Source organism: Anguilla rostrata, chromosome 6 (genome assembly GCF_018555375.3).
Source record: "Anguilla rostrata isolate EN2019 chromosome 6, ASM1855537v3, whole genome shotgun sequence".
In the NCBI taxonomy this organism is placed as follows: Eukaryota; Metazoa; Chordata; class Actinopteri; order Anguilliformes; family Anguillidae; genus Anguilla; species Anguilla rostrata.
This window is the reverse complement of record NC_057938.1, coordinates 46,162,060-46,183,995: the sequence shown is the minus strand read 5'-3', so window position 1 is coordinate 46,183,995 and position 21,936 is coordinate 46,162,060. Positions and strand designations below refer to the sequence as shown.

General features: G+C 40.1%; 1 protein-coding gene and 1 long non-coding RNA gene across 3 annotated transcripts in view; one reads left to right on the top strand and one right to left on the bottom strand.

Moving 5' to 3' along the window:
* The first annotated feature begins 3,315 nt into the window (after positions 1 to 3,315).
* On the top strand, positions 3,316 to 21,122 carry moxd1 (monooxygenase, DBH-like 1). The gene is made up of 12 exons (XM_064340040.1): positions 3,316 to 3,979; positions 7,326 to 7,472; positions 7,784 to 7,951; positions 8,098 to 8,181; positions 12,589 to 12,768; positions 12,927 to 13,029; positions 13,374 to 13,540; positions 14,042 to 14,233; positions 15,449 to 15,508; positions 16,836 to 16,978; positions 19,352 to 19,520; positions 19,849 to 21,122. The coding sequence occupies exons 1-12, from the start codon at positions 3,686 to 3,688 to the stop codon at positions 20,005 to 20,007; spliced, it is 1,866 nt and encodes a 621-aa protein (XP_064196110.1). The 5' UTR covers positions 3,316 to 3,685; the 3' UTR covers positions 20,008 to 21,122.
* Positions 13,076 to 21,936, bottom strand: part of LOC135257389 (uncharacterized) — a 62,690-nt gene continuing 53,829 nt past the window's right edge. The window contains exons 3-5 of one of the 2 annotated variants that reach the window (XR_010330643.1): positions 19,400 to 19,538; positions 14,013 to 14,206; positions 13,076 to 13,633 (exon numbers count right to left, since the gene is read on the bottom strand). This is a non-coding gene — a long non-coding RNA (uncharacterized LOC135257389). Of the gene's footprint in view, positions 13,634 to 14,012; positions 14,207 to 18,312; positions 18,568 to 19,399; positions 19,539 to 21,936 lie in introns of those variants that run through there. The other variant, XR_010330644.1, reaches the window with a different exon arrangement.

Below are 21,936 nucleotides of genomic sequence, written 5' to 3'. Positions count from 1 at the left end.
GATAAAGGATCATGAAATCACCAGCCTGTCTGTCACATACCCATAGGAAGACAGAAAATGACAACAACAACAAAAATACACAAACTGTCTAAAAGAATTACAGGGAAAACTGGAGAGAATTAATGACACTGTATCTCCATGTTGCAACATTACGCTATGCTTGTGGTTTCCCTGATACTGGGAAACACAAAAGTGTGACACACCGCCATCCTTAGAGTAATGTACTGACGTTACCTTCAGCACAACACAATCTGGGTTACAACCATTACTGCTGCTTCTGCACTATTCAGACGTTACAGACCGAGATCTACAGTAGCCTATGCCGATCAAACAAACCACCAATCCAGCTCGCCCTCCGCTCGCGCTCATGCTAAGTTCATTCTTTTAAATATATTACCCTATGCTATTATTGCACCTTCACTGACCTCTTCTGGTAGATCACGGAGTAATGAATGTCTACACTTTCCACATCCATATTGATGTCATTTAGAACATTGTCAGTTTCTCCCAGTAATACAATTCTGCCACCTGATAATTTCACGAGTCTGGAACTTCGTTGGAACTGTTCGCTATCTGCAAACTCGTACAAACGAACGTAGGACGAGAGCAGAATATTGGACCTGTAGCTTTTGCATTGTTTCTCTTTATTTTGCGGGCTAGTTGGCCAGGTATGTCCCGGAAATCTGCAGTAGTGAAAGTGGTAGTACGTTAGGTCATAAATTTCAAACAACTCAATGGCGCATTGACAACCAAATTATATATTTATCTTTTATAGAATTTTAAATTGATATTAGCCAATGTGGGAGAATGGATGCCTTTATAGTTCGACCAAGAACCAGACTAATTGATAAAACGGTAATAATAATAATAATAATAATAATAGTAATAATAATAATAATATATTTTAAATGGGTAGCTAGTGTTGATGAAAAGGGAGCTGACGGAAAACCGTTTAGTTTGTGGTATTTAAAAAAACTCAAGGAACCGGGCGCATGGGCTCTCATTTGCATCCAGCATAAAACGACTATGACTAATGCACAAGCACCATGTGTGTACATGCATGGCACCACCCCACATGTGAACCTGATATAGCATAGCCTGAAAAGAGTGGTGAAGCCAATTTTCATGGATACATGCAAAAGCACTTTATTCCAATAAATGTACTTTGTGTTACTTCATCCTTGTGTTTTCCTTTTTTATCAAGGGTCATTTAGAAAACATTTTATACAATGTAGCAAAAAGGTTTTTATTCTATCACATTTAGATCACAACAAATACACATGCACACAATATGTGGCCATTTTAAAATGAAGGAATGGGCGTATCTGAATATTTCACACCCATAAACTTGCTCTGGGGTAAAGTATCATACACAGTAGGCTTATATATTACTGCTGCTACTACTACTACTAATAATAATAATAATAATAATAATCATAATAATAATAATAATCTCAATTGTTTTATGGGGATATAGTCTCAGTTTTGAGATTTTTTCCCCTTTAATCCCTAAGAGTAGTTAGAAATGTTGATGTGCATTCACAAATAGGTGTGTGGAGAAGCAGGGGGTGGTAGTGTATCTCTATGTGGGCAGGGCCAGTGGGTGTTATGATTTTCAAGATGCTTTTTAAAAACATTGCTGCCATTGAGACAGTTGTCTACTGCAAATTACTTTATTTTTTTTCTGCCCAAATTTCAGCACAGTGCAATTCCTACAGCTGTTAAGCAAGACATGCCATTCCAACTTTATAATATTCACAAAGGCTCACAGAAGATTTCTTTATTTTGAGTGGCCTACCATTTCTGTACACCAGTCAATGGCTGAGATATTCAAAGTTTGATTTGGGTGCTTTATTCTCTGTTTTTGAAAGTGCAAAAAAAAAGGCTCAAATTGGTGACTAAGTGCCATTATTTGATAGTCTGCATAATCCCATAAAGTTGTAAAGGTCAAAAGGTTACACTGGCAAAGTTTTAAGATGCTAGAGAGCTCTCTAACTTTATCATCAGGTAACGGCTAAACAACTGCCAAAGCAACCACACCGAAGTTTATTTGTAAACTTTATAACTGAGTTAGTCCTGTGGTCTTCATGATGGTGTATGGCATAAGTTAGGTCAGAGTAATGTTCACTGTGTGAATTGAACTGTGTTCTTGGCTATAAATAACTGTACAAAATGAGTATTGTACCTTATTGAACCTGTGTTTTGTAGTTGTTCCAATGACCATGATATGCACTTTTGTACATCTGCTAAATAAATGTAAATGTAATGTAATGTAATGTGTATGGCTATTCAAATGCAATCCCCACAGACGAAAACAAAGGCTAAAACCTAAACTAGACACTCACTGCACTGCACTGTGTGAACAATCCATGCAAAAGGACACACCAGAGCTACAGTTAACACCAGTCAGTCACCCGTTAACTTCCTTCTGCACAGCTGAAAATGGGGGACTCAACACAAAAACAGCTGTTTCTGTAAAATGGTAAAACATATACGTGTGTAAATACCATGAAAAAAGTCTAATTTTGTCTCATATTCATCTTTTAATCTCAAAACAAAACACTCAAGTATATACTAAAATAACTAATTTCACTCTACTGTTCCCATTCTTTTGGAGGGCACTGTATGGTGGTGGATCATTTATGTCATGAGGTCGTTCTTACAGGGATAATCCATAGGCTCTTGCTAAGGTCACTGGAATCATGCTCCAGAAATAACTAAAGCCTGGTATTCCCCTTTTTTATGTGTATTTTGACAGCAGACAGTAATAGGTATTCAGCTCGCAGCATGCTGGTGGAACTAGTTACACCCCAGGGCTCATCTGATTTTGGTTTTGACAAAAGACATGGAACTGAGGAGGTGCCTGAAACGCGCATGTAGGCACGCACACACAGTACATCAACATAGTACATATTGTATCTAACCATTTCCTATGTTTTCAGGTTTCTGTTTTTTTTGCTACTGATTCTTAAACAGACAGCAACAAGTCATTGCAAGAAGGTACTGTGAAAATAAAAATGCGTGGATAAATCTGTGGCCTGCAAGGATGCATAAAACCACACTGTATGTACTGTACTACAAAAGAAACTAGCCCACGCATATGTCATGTAGTTGTTTAAGGGAATACAATTCCCCAAAGATTCCTCGCAATATTTTAAGCACAAGTATGCTCATTGAGTTCTTTGGGCACAACTGGACCACACAGCCACTACAGTGGTGTTTCTAAGTACCCTGGAAGTATTCTATGCAGATCTCTAGTTAAGCAGATCTTCAGTGTATGCATGTGTTTATGAACTACTTGATTTCTATAATATGTTTCTGAAAATGGAGCAGGGTTATATTTTTTATATTTGTTAATAATCTTTATTTCAGTAAAAAAAAAAACATATGAAATTGCTGCCAAAGCATGCACTACAGAACAGAAGGGAATTCTAAAGCACATCGTATTTTCAAACGAACATCTGACTAAAGAGTGGGACGTGTCTTTACAGATCAAAGAGCGCTAACACAAGTTTCGACAGTTTCAATGGATGCATAATGAGAGTGTGCTTCTGCGGCTGCCTATGCTTGGTTGGATAATTTGCTTTCAATACAGATTGGCAAACAAACACTCTTTCAGTAGGGACCAGCTATCCAACTAGAACGAGGTTTCGGAAGCTTTTATTCATCCGATGAAACTACATGTATGAAAACGTACAATATGCCTAGCAGTCGAGTGTACTTCTGTACTCTGGTGATTTTCTTTGGAACTTTAAGATATTGCGAGGTGTTTTCTACAAGGACAGGGTTCAGACATTCAACAATGTTGGATGCGCATGGCAAATACAGACTGAGATGGAGATCCGACGAAAGTACGATAACTTTTGAAGCTGAAGTCGAAACAAAGGGATATATAGGATTTGGTTTGTCTCCCAGTGGAGCTATGGCGTTATCAGATATTGTAATTGGAGGCGTCGAGAAAGGGAAACCCTATCTGCAGGTATGTACCCTGAAGTCTTTCCAGTAAAGTCGTGTATTTGTGATCATTTGGGCTATTATAATAATATAGGCTACATAAAGTGAATTGCAATTCGCTTAATGTATTCTTTTCCGCGTTCACCGTAAAGATCACGTTGACAGGCGCTGTAATGTGAAAATGTCTGATAGCCTACAGATTTTAAAGTTTGCCTCTGAAAATGATATTCACGTGGAATTTTTTTTATTTTTATTTTTTTTTTAATGCACTCAGTTTTATCTTTTAATGTTGTTCTCTCCAAAATACATTATTGGCTGCATCGCTTCTTGGCCCACTTGGCCCTCATATTTTAATTGACTTAGCAGCATAATGTGCTTAATTATATCAACGTTCTACTGGATTCGCGAGTCATATACTGCATTAGATTTCCATTATTGTAACTGCTAATGACATTTCCTGACTGCCCGCATGCTCAACGTTTCTGCAGGTCTGCCTTCCCATCTAAGCCACAAGTGTTGAAACAGGAACCTGATGCTAGTGAGAATCTGTTATATTAGTAGTATTAGTACCCCCCATCTACGCCGATTTTTCCCACGGCGCCGCGCAGGACGCCGCCGTGGGCTATGCATCGCAAATTGTGGTCGGTCACTCACTCACTCACTCACGGACGACCATTGTATGCACAGGAGGTGCGCCACCGGGTCTGGACGGTTTCGTGCTTGTTAAAGAATGATATACTCTTTGGATAGCAGGTATGCCATCCTCCAAATTACAGCTTGGCGGGGCACTCCCGATACCTATACAGGACAGAGTTTGGCAATTTTCAGGGTTTCCTACAGAAATAACCACAATGACCACAGATGCTCAGCACTTAAAAACATTATCTTCTGTACCTTCTGACCTCATGCAAACTCACAGAAATCAGGTATAACGTTGCATGTTCACACAATAAAGTCCCAAACTTGGGTTATTTTGCATTTTCCTTCATCTTATTTCTCCTGCCAGTTTTGTCATCACAAATACTCCAGTTCCGCAACTGATCATTCTCCTCATTGGATATTTTGCTACATCTGCCAATAACAACACATGATCAAAGTAGCCAATTGCAGGATACCTGGATACACAGGCAAAATGGAAATATACAGTAAGGAAGTGCGGATGATGCTATTTCAGCCAATAGAACACGTTTTTAACAACTTTGTGGTCACCATCTTTGTTTTGTGTGGAAGCTAACTGTATGATCTTTGTGGGAAACCCATATATATTTTTGAAATGCATTGTTTATCATTTCACATTAAAACCGCACATAATATCAATTCATGACTGGAGATGTGTATTTTTTAGATTTTGGTGATGCCTGTGCTAAAACGATACTTTTGAAACAGTAGGCCTACCGTGCCTAAACGTTGCCTGGACCGGTTGTCTATCTTCTTTAAAATAATGAACAAATGACAAAATTAAAGAACATCTTTAAAATACAGCCACACTTTCGATAGTTTTGCATTTGGCATTTTGTCAGAATTTAACATTAGCTAGCTTGCTAATGGCACCTGCCGTGACTGACTTGAGTCGACAGACAGAGCGAGTGTAACGTTAGTGAAGATGACACTGAAATTAAGCACCGAAATCTGCATTGCGATTCGGTCCGGTAGGTACAGCTGATGAATAGGACGGTATGACGATTGCAGCAAATGAAATTTTAATTCATACATAACCACCTGTGCCTACAATAAACATTTGGCTATTTAGCTGTAGGCTTTGGTGTGATGACTACTCAAGCATCAGGTGCATGTGTTTTAAAAAGAACACAGACTTGACATATGGTTTACTGAAAACATTTAAGTCCATGTGGTAGAATGACAGTGTCAATTGAGGTAGAGTAACTGACCCAAACCTTGTGCAGTGTAACTACACATGAAGTGGCTAAATTCCTACATTGTAAACATTGGATGTAGAACTGGTTATACTGAAAATTGATTTCTCAGGCCAACATAGGCTACTTCTGTCTCTATTCCGCTGTTGATTCCGTTTCGCTGTTGATGTGTCATTTTGAATAGCAACGATAAATGGCAATGACTGAACAAAAGACAAGCATGAATCTTTTGTCAGATAATTTATTGAAATGCGTAGATGTGGATATCAGCTCTCGTATGAGGGAATGTCAAATATACCTTTTTACTCGCTACAGGTAGAGAGGTGGCTGAGAGCTCATTTTAATCAGGAGGACAGCTACTCTTCTACAAGTAAAAGTTAATTTTATGGTGGAATTCCCCTTTAAACATTCAAATATTTGGAGATACAGGGTGACATTATGATGATGGAGGGGATGATTTATCATTTTGTCTAGGTTCAGAATATATGTAACCCTTGATTGCTTGAAGGCAGTGGGAAAACAACCAGAAATCAGAGAGGCCTAAAATAGTTATGGGATACAGAGAAAACCAGACCTGGAGAGGTTACATGAATGACACAATGTGAACTCAGCAGACATCATAATCTGTGACTGACTAATGTTCGGTTTCAGATAAGGCTTAGCTTGCCGGCAACACAGGTCAGGTAATCATGCGGAGTTGAGTTACAGTATATACTTTAATAGCTAGCTAAACGCTATTTAACAGTGTAGAAAAAACTTGTCTTAACTGCCTTAAAACTCAGTACATAACACAATACAGGTCAGGATCTTGTTTTAATTTTTAGTAAGGTTACACCAATTTTGTTACTTAAAGGATGGTCTGTTTTGTCACATCTCAGTATGGACAGAAGCGAGAAAAAAGACCTGCGTTGTATTTGTCAATGCCTACAGGCTTTTGCATTAATAAATGGCAGATGTGTCCCTTATGCCACCTTTTTCTCCCTATTCTGGAATGATCCAATCCCATCGCAATGCTGCCATGTCCTCCATTAATTCAGAAGAACAGACAAGCATTGTGTCCCTCAAAGTGTGTGCAGCCATTGCCCAATTAAATCGGCAAATATTCTTTAGACATATTCAAAATAAAACTGATGCAAACAATGTTGCCCCTTTACCAGATGAAGCCGTGCTTCACAAGAAATAGTGTACATTATAGCCAAATTAAATAAAACTGTTGAGAGTTATTCTCAGATACTATACTCAAACCTGACCAGACACAACCTGAAGTTAAAATCAGCTCAGTGCAACTCAAGTCAAAACTTAAACTGTGTACAGTATCTGCAGTTACAGTAGAAATATAGGCATTTTATCATTATGTGGACACGTGAACTGACAAACTACAGTATATTAAATTGATGGAGAAAGCTTCAAGACTGATCGGTCCAGAAAATGTGTGCGTGTAAAATATTGTTTCAAGTGTACAATACAGCTATGTTGCATGTTCCTTGCTTTTGACAGGATTATTTTGCAGATCCCGACAGGAAGGTTCACAGAGATGTAGAGCAGAACTATAAGCTGGAATATGGAATGGAAAATCATACACACACTGTCCTGGCTTTCAGCAGAGCCCTCCATACTTGTGACAAAAGTGACAAAGACATCACGGTATTGTATTCTGTATTTGTGTGTCTGTGTGGTCGGGGGGGGGGGGTGGGGCGGAGAGTACAGGGTTGACTATGAATCATACACAGTGAAGCCAGAATGTGTGTGTGTGTGTGTGCCTATGCAATAGAATGAGCTCACCCAGTCCTGATTAGTGACACAGTATACTACTTCTCTTGAGCTTGCCCGTGTGATGTACTCACAATGAAGGATTCATTACCATCACAACATTACAAATGATGAAATGCCAGTTCAGCTGTTCAGCTTTCAAAAAAGGATGTCTTATTCATTACTGACTCTTAACTCATACCCAGGAGAACACAGTGAGGGTGATATGGGCCTACCACAGTGACGATGTTGGACCTTCTGGACCAAAATACCATGGTGTGAACAGGGGGAGGAAGAGCCTACGGTTGCTCAACCCCACGAGTCCTGTTAACATCCCCTCTGAGACTCCCTTTTTCGACTTAAAGAATTTAAACGTAAGTGGACAGTTACCTATGTTTCAATCGTGGATTGTGGCCTGGGATTAGATCTTTCTTTCCAACTGTCCATCTTTAGATGCACGTAGATTTCACTCATTTTGAGGTTAGCTTTCAAAACTTATTGTCCATTTCTTTCAAGACAGGTGCCAGTTCCTTCTAAGGACACAACCTATTGGTGTCAGTTGTTTAGAATCCCAGAGGTTCCGAGGAAACACCACATTATTAGAGTAAGTAACCTGTTAACTCCCGCAATACCTCACAACTGTGCGAACATGTCTCAGCCAATAACAAGAAATACTGTAGATGTGTATTTTTCATGGAAGGTTATAGGACCACCAAATATGTGGAGAACTATCATATGGCATTTAGCCATAGTGGTATAATTTTTTTAAAAATCTATAACAATGTAGTGACATGGTCACCCTCTATGTCACCATTGAATTTTTTCAGTCATAGAAATGACATAAAAATGTAATAAAAGTAATGTGTAGACATTAGACATGCAAGTAGGATTTTACATGTCATGCACTTAAAGGCTACCTTTACCTCTGAGACTGTTCAAAGACTCATTCATGAAAAAACTGTAAGCTTTCGTTTCTCAGGTCTTCAAGCTCTTTCATTACTGATGTGTCTGATGTGTGCTTGGTGGGTTATTTACTTTGCGTTCTAAAGCACACCTGTTTTTGTTATTTTTTGAAAATAGCAATTTGTCGTCATTGGGGTATAATTCTGATCTGATATAAATAACTAGCTCAAATTAAGTGGTTTTTAAAAAGCGCTTAATTACAGGGAACTGGTGCAGCTTGTTCAAGACCCAGAAATATATCTATTCCCAAAGAACCTGAAGGAAAGACATGCAGTTTAACCTCTAAAACATCACAATTTTGGTTTGTGACTTCCCTTCTGTGTAATATTTTGTGGCATTCCTACACCAATGGTTATTTATTGAATGTAAATGTCAAGGATATGTTGGTTAAAAAAAAGTACAGTATTATTACAGCATAGACCAAATCAATATACTGTCAATGTTTCCTTGGATTTTTCAATCCTCAGTTTAGGGAAGCAAAAGCCAGAATGTCATGTTGCCATGGCTACTCCACATTTGACTGTGGCATGTGCTCAGAGAGCATACTGTAAGCTCTAAACAAAAGCTTTCCAGTTTAGGATGCTAAACTAAAGCCAGAAATTTTACGAGTATGATTGTCTCTTCTCCCTTTGGCCCTCAGTGAACTTCAGCATCATAAAGGAAGCTATTTGGATCTGCTCTTTGAGTCACATAATGAGAATTAGATCACAGCGGAACACAGACGCATACATTTTTAGATGACATACAGTGCTTTTGTGTAATTTTCCTCTTTTTGTGGGGGGACTGACCCTGTAATGGTCAGAAAGACCACACATTTCCTTCTCGTTTTTTAATTTTCTTTCCACATTCTTGAAAATCAACCAATTATAAGGTACTTTTTAAAAAATACAGTACATAGTTCTTACATACAAAATATATTCGATAGAAATGAAAAAAATTGCGTAAAAACATTTGCCACTTTTGATGCTGACGTCATAAATATTGAGGGAAGGGAGACTGAACGTACGGCTGGCTGAACGTATTGGGGTGCAGCTCCTGCAGCTGCCTTGTACGTATGGGGGTGACATGGGAAGATTTTGGCAGGTTGAAGATGTGCGGGCTGTGGTGTTATGAATGAGCTGAAGGGGTTGGAGCGAATGTTGCAGAAGCCCAGACAGGACGGAGTTGCAGTTGTCCAGGTGGGAGATGGCTAGAGCTTGAACCAGGAGCTTGGCGTCATCCTTGGTGACGAAGGGTGGCGGATGGTTGTGCAAAGTGCAGACTTGCAGGCCGGCCCGTGAACTGACTGCTGCTCTATTCCGCGGCAGTGAAAGGCAGTGAAAACGCCCTAGCCAGGCAAGAGAGCAAGACTCAGGCTTAGAGTAAAAGACGTATGTCTTAAGTCTGTTTGCGGTCGGACGAACATATCAAAGCATCAAAGCCCCCCTCCTCCACGTGATCTGACTTAATAATGAACTGCAAACTTGTCATCCCCATCCCACAGGTTGACTCGGCCTTTTCAGAGCAGACAGTCTGGTAGTAGCAATAGCTTTTAGCAAATACAGGTCAATTTCTGATTTGAATTCAGGGCTATATTACTGAGTGCTTCATCTCCCCTTATGATAGGAGCAGGGTGCATTTACTGTAAGTCAGCTATAGTTACTGAGGTTACAGCAATATTGGTTCCTTACACCAATGTAGTAGGTGGCCACAGCTGTCATTCCCAGCAGTCATCAATGAAAGACCTGACCTCCTCCTCAGCAAGTCACGATGTGGGGCACTTAGTGTGAATGTATTTTTCTTTCTTTAGAATAAGGCTGAAAATGGTCATTGACATGTGGGAAAGTTCATTTGAGGAGTTCTCACACTGCAGTGCCTCCAGGATGGGTGGGGCAGGCAAAGCAGCAGAGCTTTAGCATGTAAAATGGCTATTACTTCACCACTATACACAATCCACACTGTTGATCTTTCACCAGATTTTGCATGCCCAGTCACATTTGCAGTCACGTATTTGCTCATTTCAGCCTCTGCTGTCGATTCAATAGAGTGCAAATAAGGGCTCTCATCCAAATCATATGATGTCAGCTGCCACTTTTTTCACACTGCAGTCACACAGACATAAGTCGTAGGAAGACACTTTCTGTGCCGCTCAACAGGCTGCCCGAATGACCAGTGGGAATCATTGGGGAGACCTGCCGACTGAAAAACCTTCCTCCTCCGGGTGATGCCAGTTCCAGTCCGGCATCGCCCGGCAGGGCTGCCTGCCACAGTTGCCACCTGAATGGTCTGGATTCGACACCAGACTGTGAGGCCCATCCACTCACTGATATAAATATGAATTTGATAAATATTAACAATATTACACTCATTAGCGAATACATTTCAGACTGTTATATTTGCATATAAACCATTGGTATATTCTTAACAGTCAATCTGTTACAAAAAGACATAATTAGGCCACTATTAATAAATGATCAGTAATAATTGCTAAAAGGCAGTTTTTTACAATCTTATAGTTCTGTTCAGTTGGCGGAGGCACGTACTCCACTAAATTGCAATAGTTCCACATGAGTTTTATAATTTAGTATTCTGTAATTGTCACACATTACTGCTGCCTCGCTTGCACCTCTGTAGGGAGCACTGCAGCTGGAGCACTTGCACTCCTGCAATATGCGCTCACTGGCATAGCAACGACTCAACTTCACTACAGGCACCTCAGTGATCTAGAAGAGGGCAATGCCAAGTGGACAGAGGCGCATCTCTCACTGATAACAGTTGACAACCTATTAGCATCTGGTGAGCATCCAGGGCTGCTTCTGCAACAGCTGGCCAGTTTAAGCTCACCCTACCCTGAGGACAAAGCCAACTTTGTTCCAGTGCTGTGGACTCCTGGCAAGCGTCTTCGCTAACTGAGGCACTCGTTGCCTTTTTTGACACAAGATCTTAGTATTATCTGCAGGATTGCACAGCTGCAGATAATACTTATTTAGACGAACTTCAATTGAACTTGCAGGGAGGAAACCTTTCTTTAGGCACAAGCTCCACTGCCAAAGCTGATCTGGCCTACTGGAGTACAATAACAACTAAGTTACGAGTTTAACAGGCTGGGGGAGTACCGATGTAATGTTTTTTGTACTTCACATAGGAAACAAAAGTACACACAGACGGACGAACTAGCTACCATTGGGCAGTGCAGCTGGATAGACAGGCACTTGCACTGTGCTTGTGGAGCTGGGATCAAATAGAAAAATTTAAATGATTGACTCCAAATACAAGGACACCCAGCATACCACTGATGCAAGGTTGCTCAAAACGAAGTGAGCAAGGTGACGCAAGGTTGCAACCAATGGGTATGAAAGTGGTCGAACCCAGGCAGCCAGGGAAATACATTTGTGGCTCCCAGACACGCAGAAAACATGAAACCTTTCCCAAGCGAGGAGAGGATCGTCTCACACCATTGTTATAGTAGTGCTAATTAATATTAATGGCTAATGGACTGAGCCGAGCTATTCAGGCTTTCCATGGAAACGGGTCCATCTTAAACACACGTTACACCTCCTCCTCAGTATAATTGTTTTTGAAACACTTTAGTTTGTGTTATCTCAGATGAAAATAGAATTTTTCCGCAAAGTCGCCACCCACAGCACTAGCAGTACCCGGCTCGCTGCGATTTTCATTCACATTACGACCATGGAAAATGTCCTGTGTAAGTAAATCTGAAGAAAAAGTAAAAAAGAAAGAATGTTTAAATATTTATCAAATGGTCACAGGCCATGCTTTGGTCTTAGTTCCCGCTGCTCTTGAAAGAACCCTCACAGTACGCCATCACCAATCACCCAGCAGGCAACAAACTGTGTTTTATTTAGGATTTCAGTTCAAGCCAGAAGGGCTCCATCAAAGAAAAACAAGCTTCTTCACTTATTTCCATTCCAAAGCCATCTGCACCAGGATAATAATATTCCCCAATCACATGTGTTTCCCGAATTGTTCCAAATAAAATGTTGACCATATCTGGTGTGATAAATACAAGTTTTTATTTATAACTTCCAGTTTGTCTTTTTCCCTTTAGATCCAGCCATTGATCCAGACGGGCCATGAAAACCTGGTACACCACATTTTGTTGTATCAGTGTGACAGCAAGTTAAATGAGAGTGAGCTCGATTCTGGACATGAATGTTACCACCCCAACATGCCAGACTCCTTCCTGACCTGCGAGACTGTGGTCTTTGCCTGGGCCATTGGAGGAGAGGTTAGCACATACAGCTCGTACATTATGAGACATACCAGGAATATTATAATGCAGCTTTTATATTTTCTTGAATAGATCATTCATTGCACTGTGTGAACAAGTTTTAACTCTGTTTGCGCCAGGATCAAGTGGTTGCATATTTTTTTCTTATTTTAAAGGGATTGACCTACCCTCAGCATGTTGGCCTTTCCATTGGTACCTCAATAGATCCAGTCTATGTCCTGATGGAAATCCACTATGACAACCCTACCTTTCAACAAGGTAGATTATAGAAGACCATGTGCATGCCATGAAAATGTACTCCGAGTCTCCTTGTATAATTTTTTATTATTGAACTGCTCGATTGATTTTGTAATAACTGCTGATGTCATCAATTCTTTTCCAGTCACTAAAAACTTTCAGGTTTTTAAGAGAGCTTCATTTTGTCTTTGCATCTGGTATGCAGCTTAACAAGCCTTTCACAATAGAGATATGAGACCCCCAAGGCCATCAGTAGCATGCGGGGATTACAGGCTCAAACCTGGGCCCCACTGTAAACAGTAAATCATTCCTGTTGCTTATGCAATGTCTTCTTCTCACACACTGGATTTGGCTGCCTGTCCTAGGAGTGATGGACAACTCGGGCCTCAGGCTCTTCTACAGCCCTGAGCTGAGGCGGTACGATGCTGGAGTGATTGAGACAGGCGTCTGGGTCAGCTTGTACCACATGCTCCCACCGGGCCTTCACGAATATATGTCTGAAGGGCACTGCACCCAGGAGTGTCTCCAGGAGGTACAGTACAATGGGCCTCCTTCGTTCCTTTAAAGACCATGTGACCATTTCCCTTGAATTTCCAGTGTTCAGGAAGCCATAAGGTAAAGTTGCCTATACATGTTTGTTTCCAGATATATAAATATTAAAATAATAACATTCTGATGTAAATTGCGAAATGTCATTTCCAAATACGAGAGCTTGAGGTCTGACGTGACATACATGTACTATATGGACATCCACACTAAAGCTGATTGGTCAAAATGCCATGTTTGTTGTGCAATAAATACAGCCTCCAAATGACCAATAGCAAATCTCCCTGTACTGGGCAGATTTTTAAAAATCCTCAAATATGAATTGACTAAAATAGGCTTTTTATCATAGTATTTGGCTCTGTGCGCATAATTGGGTCAGTCATGCTATTTAAATTGATTCTTAAATGTAAATGGATTAACTTGATTCTGATAGTGACCGTGATGTTGGTGCAGCTCACCTTGTGATGTCTTCCTTCTCCTCTGTTAGTCCCTGGGCCACGAAATGCCGAGTGGGATCAGAGTGTTTGCGGTCCTGATGCACTCCCACTTGGCTGGCCGCGCCATAAGAACCAGACATTTCCGGGACGGGGAGGAGCTGCAGCCCCTGGCGCAGGATGAAGACTTTGACTTTAACTTCCAGGAGTTCCAGTACCTCAAAGAAGAGAGGCTGCTGTTACCTGTCAGTACTCTCTGCTTGTCCATTCATAGACTGTACAGTTAGTGCTTTGTCAAAGGGACAAAAAAAATAAAATAAATCAGCTTCATGCGAAAGCTTACTTTTCATAAAATAGCTACTGTATGTTAAATCATTTAGGCACTTTCGCCATTTAATTCTTTTGACTTTCCATTATTGTTTTTCTTTGTTCATAATTCACATCATCAAATTATGTGTCATGTACCCGAATCCAATAAGATTTAAAGGAGCTTATAATAAGTGATATTTTTCAGGCTATTGATATGTCATAGAAAAGAGCCTCAGCAGCATTGAAAGAGGCTCAACATAGAAAAATTGTTATTGACATAGAAACAATGCTATTGGCTAACCGTCTTTTAGTTAACCTATTTATCCAAAGGACTGTGTATGTCACAACTGGATGTTTACAGTAATTTGAGTAAGGTCCAAAAGCACAAGGGCCTCACTGAAGCTGCGCTTAAACGATATACTAAATGGTATATTTGTGTGTAAATGGAAGGGTGTTCTGATAATATAATTTCAACTATACTTACTGCTAAGACATAACACTATTTGTATGTGAAATAAGGAACTTAAAATGCACAATGGTAAATGGACTGCATTTATATAGCGCTTTTATCCAAAGCGCTTTACAATTGATGCCTCTCATTCGCCAGAGCAGTTAGAGGTTAGGTTAGGTGTCTTGCTCAAGGACACTTCGACATGCCCAGGGCGGGGTTTGAACCGGCAACCCTCCGACTGCCAGACAATCGGTCTTACCTCCTGAGCTATATCGTCCCCACAATATGTTGTCATTTTTAAATTCAATTGAATAATGCATAGAAATAAATTATACCAATTATTGTTACTTTTGTCTCAGTGGGATATATCTGAATATAACAGAATGCATTAAGCAATGGCAATACATTGGCATGTATTGGAACTTATTTTTGAGAGTTGAAAAATCTCCTGCATTATTCAATGTACTGCTGTATATTCTTCAGTGTACAGCAGTGTATTTTCATTGCGTAAGGATAATTCATAACTGCCAGAAAACCGTGGTCATGTTTCATGGAATCCCCCATAGTCAGATGCCACGACCTGCATTTCCCCTGCTCTCATTTGCTTAGTCTCCCTCTCTCAGTTAATGAAATGTCCTTGTTGAACTGCCGTACAGACTTCCTGGTGAGGGCCTCTAACTTCCTGCTCCTTTATTTTCAGGGAGACAACCTGATCACTGAGTGCAAGTATAGTACAAAAGGCAGGCGTAATATGACCTGGGTAAGAACCGACGAAAGTGTTTAAACATGAATACATTTTTCCTTTTTTATCCGACACAATGGTAATAGCAGAGAACTCTAGCTATCAGAGTACATCTACTGTGATCTCGACTATGATATCACTCACTCACTCACTCTCTTTCTCTCTATGTTGGATTTACTTTGTCTTTTGTTCACTCATACAACTTAAACCGTTTCCTTAAAAAACATATTTTTAATGTCTAATGTTTTCTCCATTGGTTTTGGACAGTGTCTGTTTTTGCACTGAGCTGTCAGCCTGCATTTGCAACTGTTAAAGATATAAACTGTTGGATGGAAACCTCTCTTCAGATGTGGCTTCTAACAAAAGATCCATTTTGTGGGTTTTACAGTAAATGTTCCCATTTTTTATATGTCATTCTACTCTTTTGAAGAGTTTAAGCTTCTGTAATCTACCATTTTCTGGTAAAAACAAAATATATATACAGTGTTTGTCATTTCAAAATTATATTACACAGCCCTCTTGTGAGTATTCACAGGAGTCAATACTTAGTCGGAATGTACTTTTAATTAACAGAGTAAATTGCCATGCTTGGCTTCCTTTAAAGAATTGGATTAATGTTGCTTATGGATACTCGTTTCATACACTTTTGGGAGACATAAGAAAATAAGAGCAAACACATACTTGTAGGAACAGTCTGAGAATGTTGTATGGGAGTGTTGAAGAGACTGTCTTTTCATTGGCATTGAATCTCTTGATTCTTGTCTCCCTTTGCCTGAATGGTCTGCCTACAAACATGGGCCCAGTACTCCAGAATATTTGTAGTCATATGCCTGTTTCAGGCATTTTTTTGACTATTCATTTCAGTCTCATTGCAATGTTTCAGTGATGCTTGAATAGCAGTGTTGACAGTTATTGTGTGCAATTTCTAAGTCTTTCTTTTGGTTACCACGCAAGCTTCATGCAGTGTTGATAGTGTCCAGCATGTGGCATCACTGGTCCTCTATGCTCTTGGCTGAGTTGCTGTACTAATTGTTTAGTTTATACTTGTTTCTACATTCACTTGTAAATAAATTGAATATAAACCACCATACAACCATAAATCACAGAAACTATTAAAAGGGAAGGTAGTTTTTTACACAAATAGGTCAAAGTTTCCTGATCTTCCAGACATGTTCTTCTATAAAAATGTAACCAGGATTTTTCTTAAATCGGTACAATTGGCAAGTATCTTTGGCTTTTCTTTAAAAGTGTCTTTTAACTGTCACGAGCATATTTCAACTTACTTTTCATTGACCCAGTTAGTTTTGTTTTTTTTTGCTCACACTGTCACTTTGTCTCATTACAGGGTGGTTTGAGCACTAGGGATGAGATGTGTCTATCCTACTTGCTTTACTATCCACGAATCAACCTAGCTAGGTGCGAGAGCCTCCCAGAAATCACTAGGCAACTGAAGTTCATTGGAGTCAAAGAAATCCAAGTTCCAGTCACGTGAGTGTGCCGTTTCATTTGTACAGGTCACCTACATGCCCCTTCATTTAACATTTTCAGCAATGAATAGACATAATTGTGTTTGGTTCCAAATGAGACCTGTATGCCCTCCATGATAAACACAGCAAGGGGTGGGACCATTGCAGTTGGCACTTTGAAGTGGGAGTAGAAACATTTGGAACAGGCTTTGAAGCCAGTATCCTCAGATCTTGTGTTATTGCCTGATTCATTTAGGCACATATCACCATCTAAGTGCGCATAATAGCTGATTATGTTTTTTTGTTCTCTTTTTCTTGACCCAGGTTATTTTTACATGATTGTATTATCGTTAAATTGTACTTGTAGTTTCAGTAAGGCCAGCTAGCTTGTCAGCTCTGTGTATGTCCACAGCAAGCAATCAGATTGTCCAGTGACAGTACACACATCTCTTAGCTTGTCCTGACTGCATATTGAATGGGATCTTGCATGATCTTGTAGAAACATTCCCTGGACAGACTTGTGTGTGTTTATTGCAAATATGCTTACACAATGATGTGGTTTAAGGCAGGAAATGTCTCCAGCTGAAAGTATTTACACTTACATTTACAGTTTTAAAGAGACAGTAACTCAAATCTCATAAGAGTACAACAAAAAGTTGGGGGAAAAATGGAATGGAGGGGGTCGAAGGGGCCTGGCTGAGGACAATAACAGTTTCAATAACAGAAAAGACAAAGAATGTTTTAGCTTCTCTGTGTTAAGTGCATTTATTAATTTAGTATAGCAGCATTCCAGCAAAATATGCAATGCAATCTTGTAACACAGAGCTTTAATTATATAGTCACTTGTGTTTTTTTGTTGTATACGTTCACAATCAAAGTGGCTAGAGTTGCACAATAGAACAAATATTCACTTGTTCTTTAAGTCACATAGTTTCTTTCAAAAAGAAATATGTAGCCCGATGGTTCTGGCAACATTAAATTGCCTTTCTGCATCATGCAAATGAAGACAACTAAGAGAGGTAGCTAGCTGAGAAAAAAGTAATGCTTGAAACCATTTTTAAACAATTATTATGGTTTTCAAACCATATAATAGTTTTACTCAAGGATCATACATCTCATTATTTAATTAGCCCCTGTTCAATGCTGTATTAAATTCATAGTCCATTATCATGTATCCTGAACTATGTATATATATAAACTATACAGAAGTATAAGGAGGCAACATCTAATTTCAAAGAGAAATTCTGCATCTACTCAAAATACAAACTGCTTATTAGCACGACCGGACGTGTTTGCAAGAGATGATGTCTACTCCTCCGTCAGCTTGCACCGATTTAGAAACCACATCCCATAATGTAACGCAGGAGACCAATTTAATTTAGCATGCTAGCACCTCTCGTCCCCAAAGCTGACGTCAAGCACCGATGGCGGGACATTAGTCGCATTCCTGCCATTGGAGAGCTGCAGCGGGACACGCCGGAGGGGCGAGCGGTCGTGGGAGGCATAGACGCCGGGGATAACAGGAACGTGGAAATAAGAACCATCTGAGGGCCCGGGCTAATGGCGTGTGTTTGCTCTCCCTGCGGGCGGAGCTGAACTCCTGGGCTCCGTCTGCAGGAATGAGGGGATTTGTGCGGGTCAAGCTGAGCCGCTCTAAACAGATTAAGTAACAAAGCTCTCCTTCCCCCCCCCCCCCCCCAAAAAAAAAGAACATGTGCTTGCAAGAAGGGGAAAAAATAAAACAGGGAAAAACACCAGCCGCCAGTGGCAGCTCTAATCAGGCCATTGCAAACCTTCCAAGCTTATTCACTTCGGTTGCTGGTGGTGGTATATTACCTACAGTGTAATCCATAGCCTCTAAGTGTACAGGCTGTATGCTATATTGTTGCTAGGTTTCTAATCATGGATAAACAGTATTAACTTAGTGGCTAGCTGGCTACAAAATATAGTTCTGCCATACCTTGTTGAGATACAGCTGTTCTGCTTGATTTGTTTGCATGCTCAAAAGCATTACAAATCAAAAAAGTGTGCAAGTTGAAAACAGCTTGTCAACTAACAGTAATGCTGTTTTCGGTAGCTAGAGATGCCATAGCCTATTTTCTGCATATTTTCTAATTAGGAATTAAATATGACTTTAGATACCCCTGCATTTTCAGAATCCTGCATTAATATGTCCCTTACCGAAGGTATACTTTGGGGGGGGGGGGATACTAGTTTTGTCATAATGTGTTTTAGAAGTAAACATGCTTTTCATTAATAGCATAGTCCACCACTGTGAATTCAATGTTCCTGCCTTTCAGCAGCTAGATTTAATGTGATGTCACTATGCCATACCTATTTTGCTTAAAAAACACCACTGGATCTGTTGATAAATACATTTGTCTTGCTGTTAAAGGACCTGGCCATTTATAATCAAAAGCCCCAGGAAGTACAGCAATCTCACCTTCACGGAGGCCATGGACAAGTTCAAGTGGTCAAAGAGGAGGGGGAGGGCCTTCAACGAGATGGTGCTGCAGTTACCGGTGAACGTGCGTTGTTCAAAGTGGAATCAGGAGGAGTGGTCGGTGAGTGGTACTGGTAGCCTGCAGGTTGATGAGACACTGATGAGCCACACCCTTATGGGCCACGGTGAAGCCTACGTGTCTCATTGTGGGGATAAGCACATTGTATGACTGACTAATCACCTGACATACGTTTCCCATGTGTCACATCAAAGTGACAAAACAGCTGCACAGCAAGAAGGTCAAGCTCCCATCAGGACACATTAACCCTTTTATAATCAGTGGACTGCTTTTTATTGTTGTGGGCATGTACAGTAGGACTCTCCAGAACATTCATTGCAGATTATTTTATCAGGTTTGTCTTTATTTTTGTTCTTCCCCCTCTTCCCAGATCCAGGGTGTGATCGTGCCTCCCCCTGAGATTAAATCTGAAGCAGCACCCCCCCTCACCCCTTGCAGCACAGCCCCAGAGTTTCACGGAGGAGGGGCAGTTCTCACCACCCTGTGTTTTGCCTTCTCGGTCAGCACCTGGATCTCTCTCTGGCTCTAGCCTCGCCACATTTCCCACAGACTCTGAGGAAGCTGAGGCCACCGGCTAAGCATTAGCTATGATTAAAGCAATATGGGGAAAGGTTTGATAGTCAACATACTAATAAAGTGTTCCGTCCTTCTCTTGAGATCTCTGAGAAAGAAAGGGAAAAGGAGTGGCCCAGCTGTTGGAACATGATTTCCATCATTCAGCTAAAGGATTTAATTGAGTTTGAAGTGGTGGCTTAGCACACCTGATCACATCTGCCCAGGAGTTGTCCTCGTGTACAGCCTTGCATCTGCGAAGCCACAAAGCATCAGAGCTCAATGTAAATACAAGCCTTGAGCAAAACATGTTCAGTTCCGTCCTTTCATAAAAGTTCCCTTCAAGTGGCATTCTAGTTTTTACAGGAACACTGATGGATACGTATCCAGAATGCAGTTACTAGACCAACAGCTCAGCCATTTCACTAAGCAGAAGACAACTAAAAGACACCTGAAAATAGCTAGACTGGTCCCAATATGTTAAAGTCAGTGGTCAGTAAAGGTGAGTAGTAGTAAACTTTGAATCAAGATGAAGTTGTAATGTATGTGAATGGTCCCTGTATTGATGCTGGTATGTTTCTAAAATAGGTGGCTTCGTATAATGTACATCCATATAGGGTGCCCTATTTTGTAGAAAAGGGCAAAAATTCAATTTAGCTCATCAAACAATCTCATAACTGTGCACAGACACATTTTACAGCCAGTGACTGGTCCTGAAACAGTGTACTGCTGTCTTCATGATGAGGGCAGGATGAGGATCTGGACCTTCATTAAAATGGTCAAAATGAAATTAAACTGAATAAGTGTTTAAGTCAATTCAATTAAAATAAAAACAGAACCGTTGTATGTTTCTATCAAGGTTATTTCTGCACATTTTGTAAGATTTATTTATCCACATTGGCTGAATAGTGGTGACCTATGCTAAAGCAAAACATTTATTTGTATGTAAAATTAAAATATATATAATTTTTCCTGTGTTACACATGACAATAAATGTTTTATTTCTTGAAGATTTATACAGGTATATGCCAATAAGTGTTTTATTTCTTGAGAGATTTCAGTAGTTTTTCTTTTAATAAAATGTTTACTCTTGGTGTGCGTCTTACTTGTCCAGCTATAGTACTTGCATCGTGAATTCACCAGAACAATACAGTGCAGCTTCTAGTTTTTTTGCTCTAATGTAGATTTTGTAAGATTGTGAACTCTGCAGATTCCCAGACAAATTCATTCTGTTGTTACTCTGCCGTGCTCTCCTTCCACTTCTCTCAAAACAACCTTCAGGAATGTGGAGGGAGGCAGTGAGCGGTGTCCTCCCTGTGATGTCAGGAGCCGGTATCCCACCCTGTTTATAGTTCACATGAGGCTTAAAAACCTCCATGCCCTCTGAAGGCTGAGGAACTGTAAGAGATAGTCGTAAGATTGATATTTTGCCAGGTTCGGCTAATGATGGCATATTTTAGCATATAGCACTCATAGTTCATTCTGCTCGCAAAGAAGTCAATTTATTGCTCCCCCCCCCAAGAGCTGCAATGGCACGTGAAAACAAACACAATGTGCTCGAGACTTACTCGCATGCAAGAACAGCGTTAATCCAAAGCGTGCTAGGATTGAAGCCGAAAATTTTAATGAGCATTAAATCACTCTTCTCGTAGGCTTTTCACCCACTTGGCAGAGATGAGTGTAGCAAGTAAAATGAATAAAGAAATTATTCAACTTTTCAGAAACACTGATTGATAGCATTTTACAATACTTCCTGAGACAGAAGTTTTTCTTAATGAGAAGAAATATTGGCCCTACTGTACACGTACATTGCATTGTATTTTACAGGGAATTCACCAGGTGCATACAACAAAAGTTATTAGAAGCTTCCTTGCATTCATCCTGTAACAATTGTCTTTCTGATACT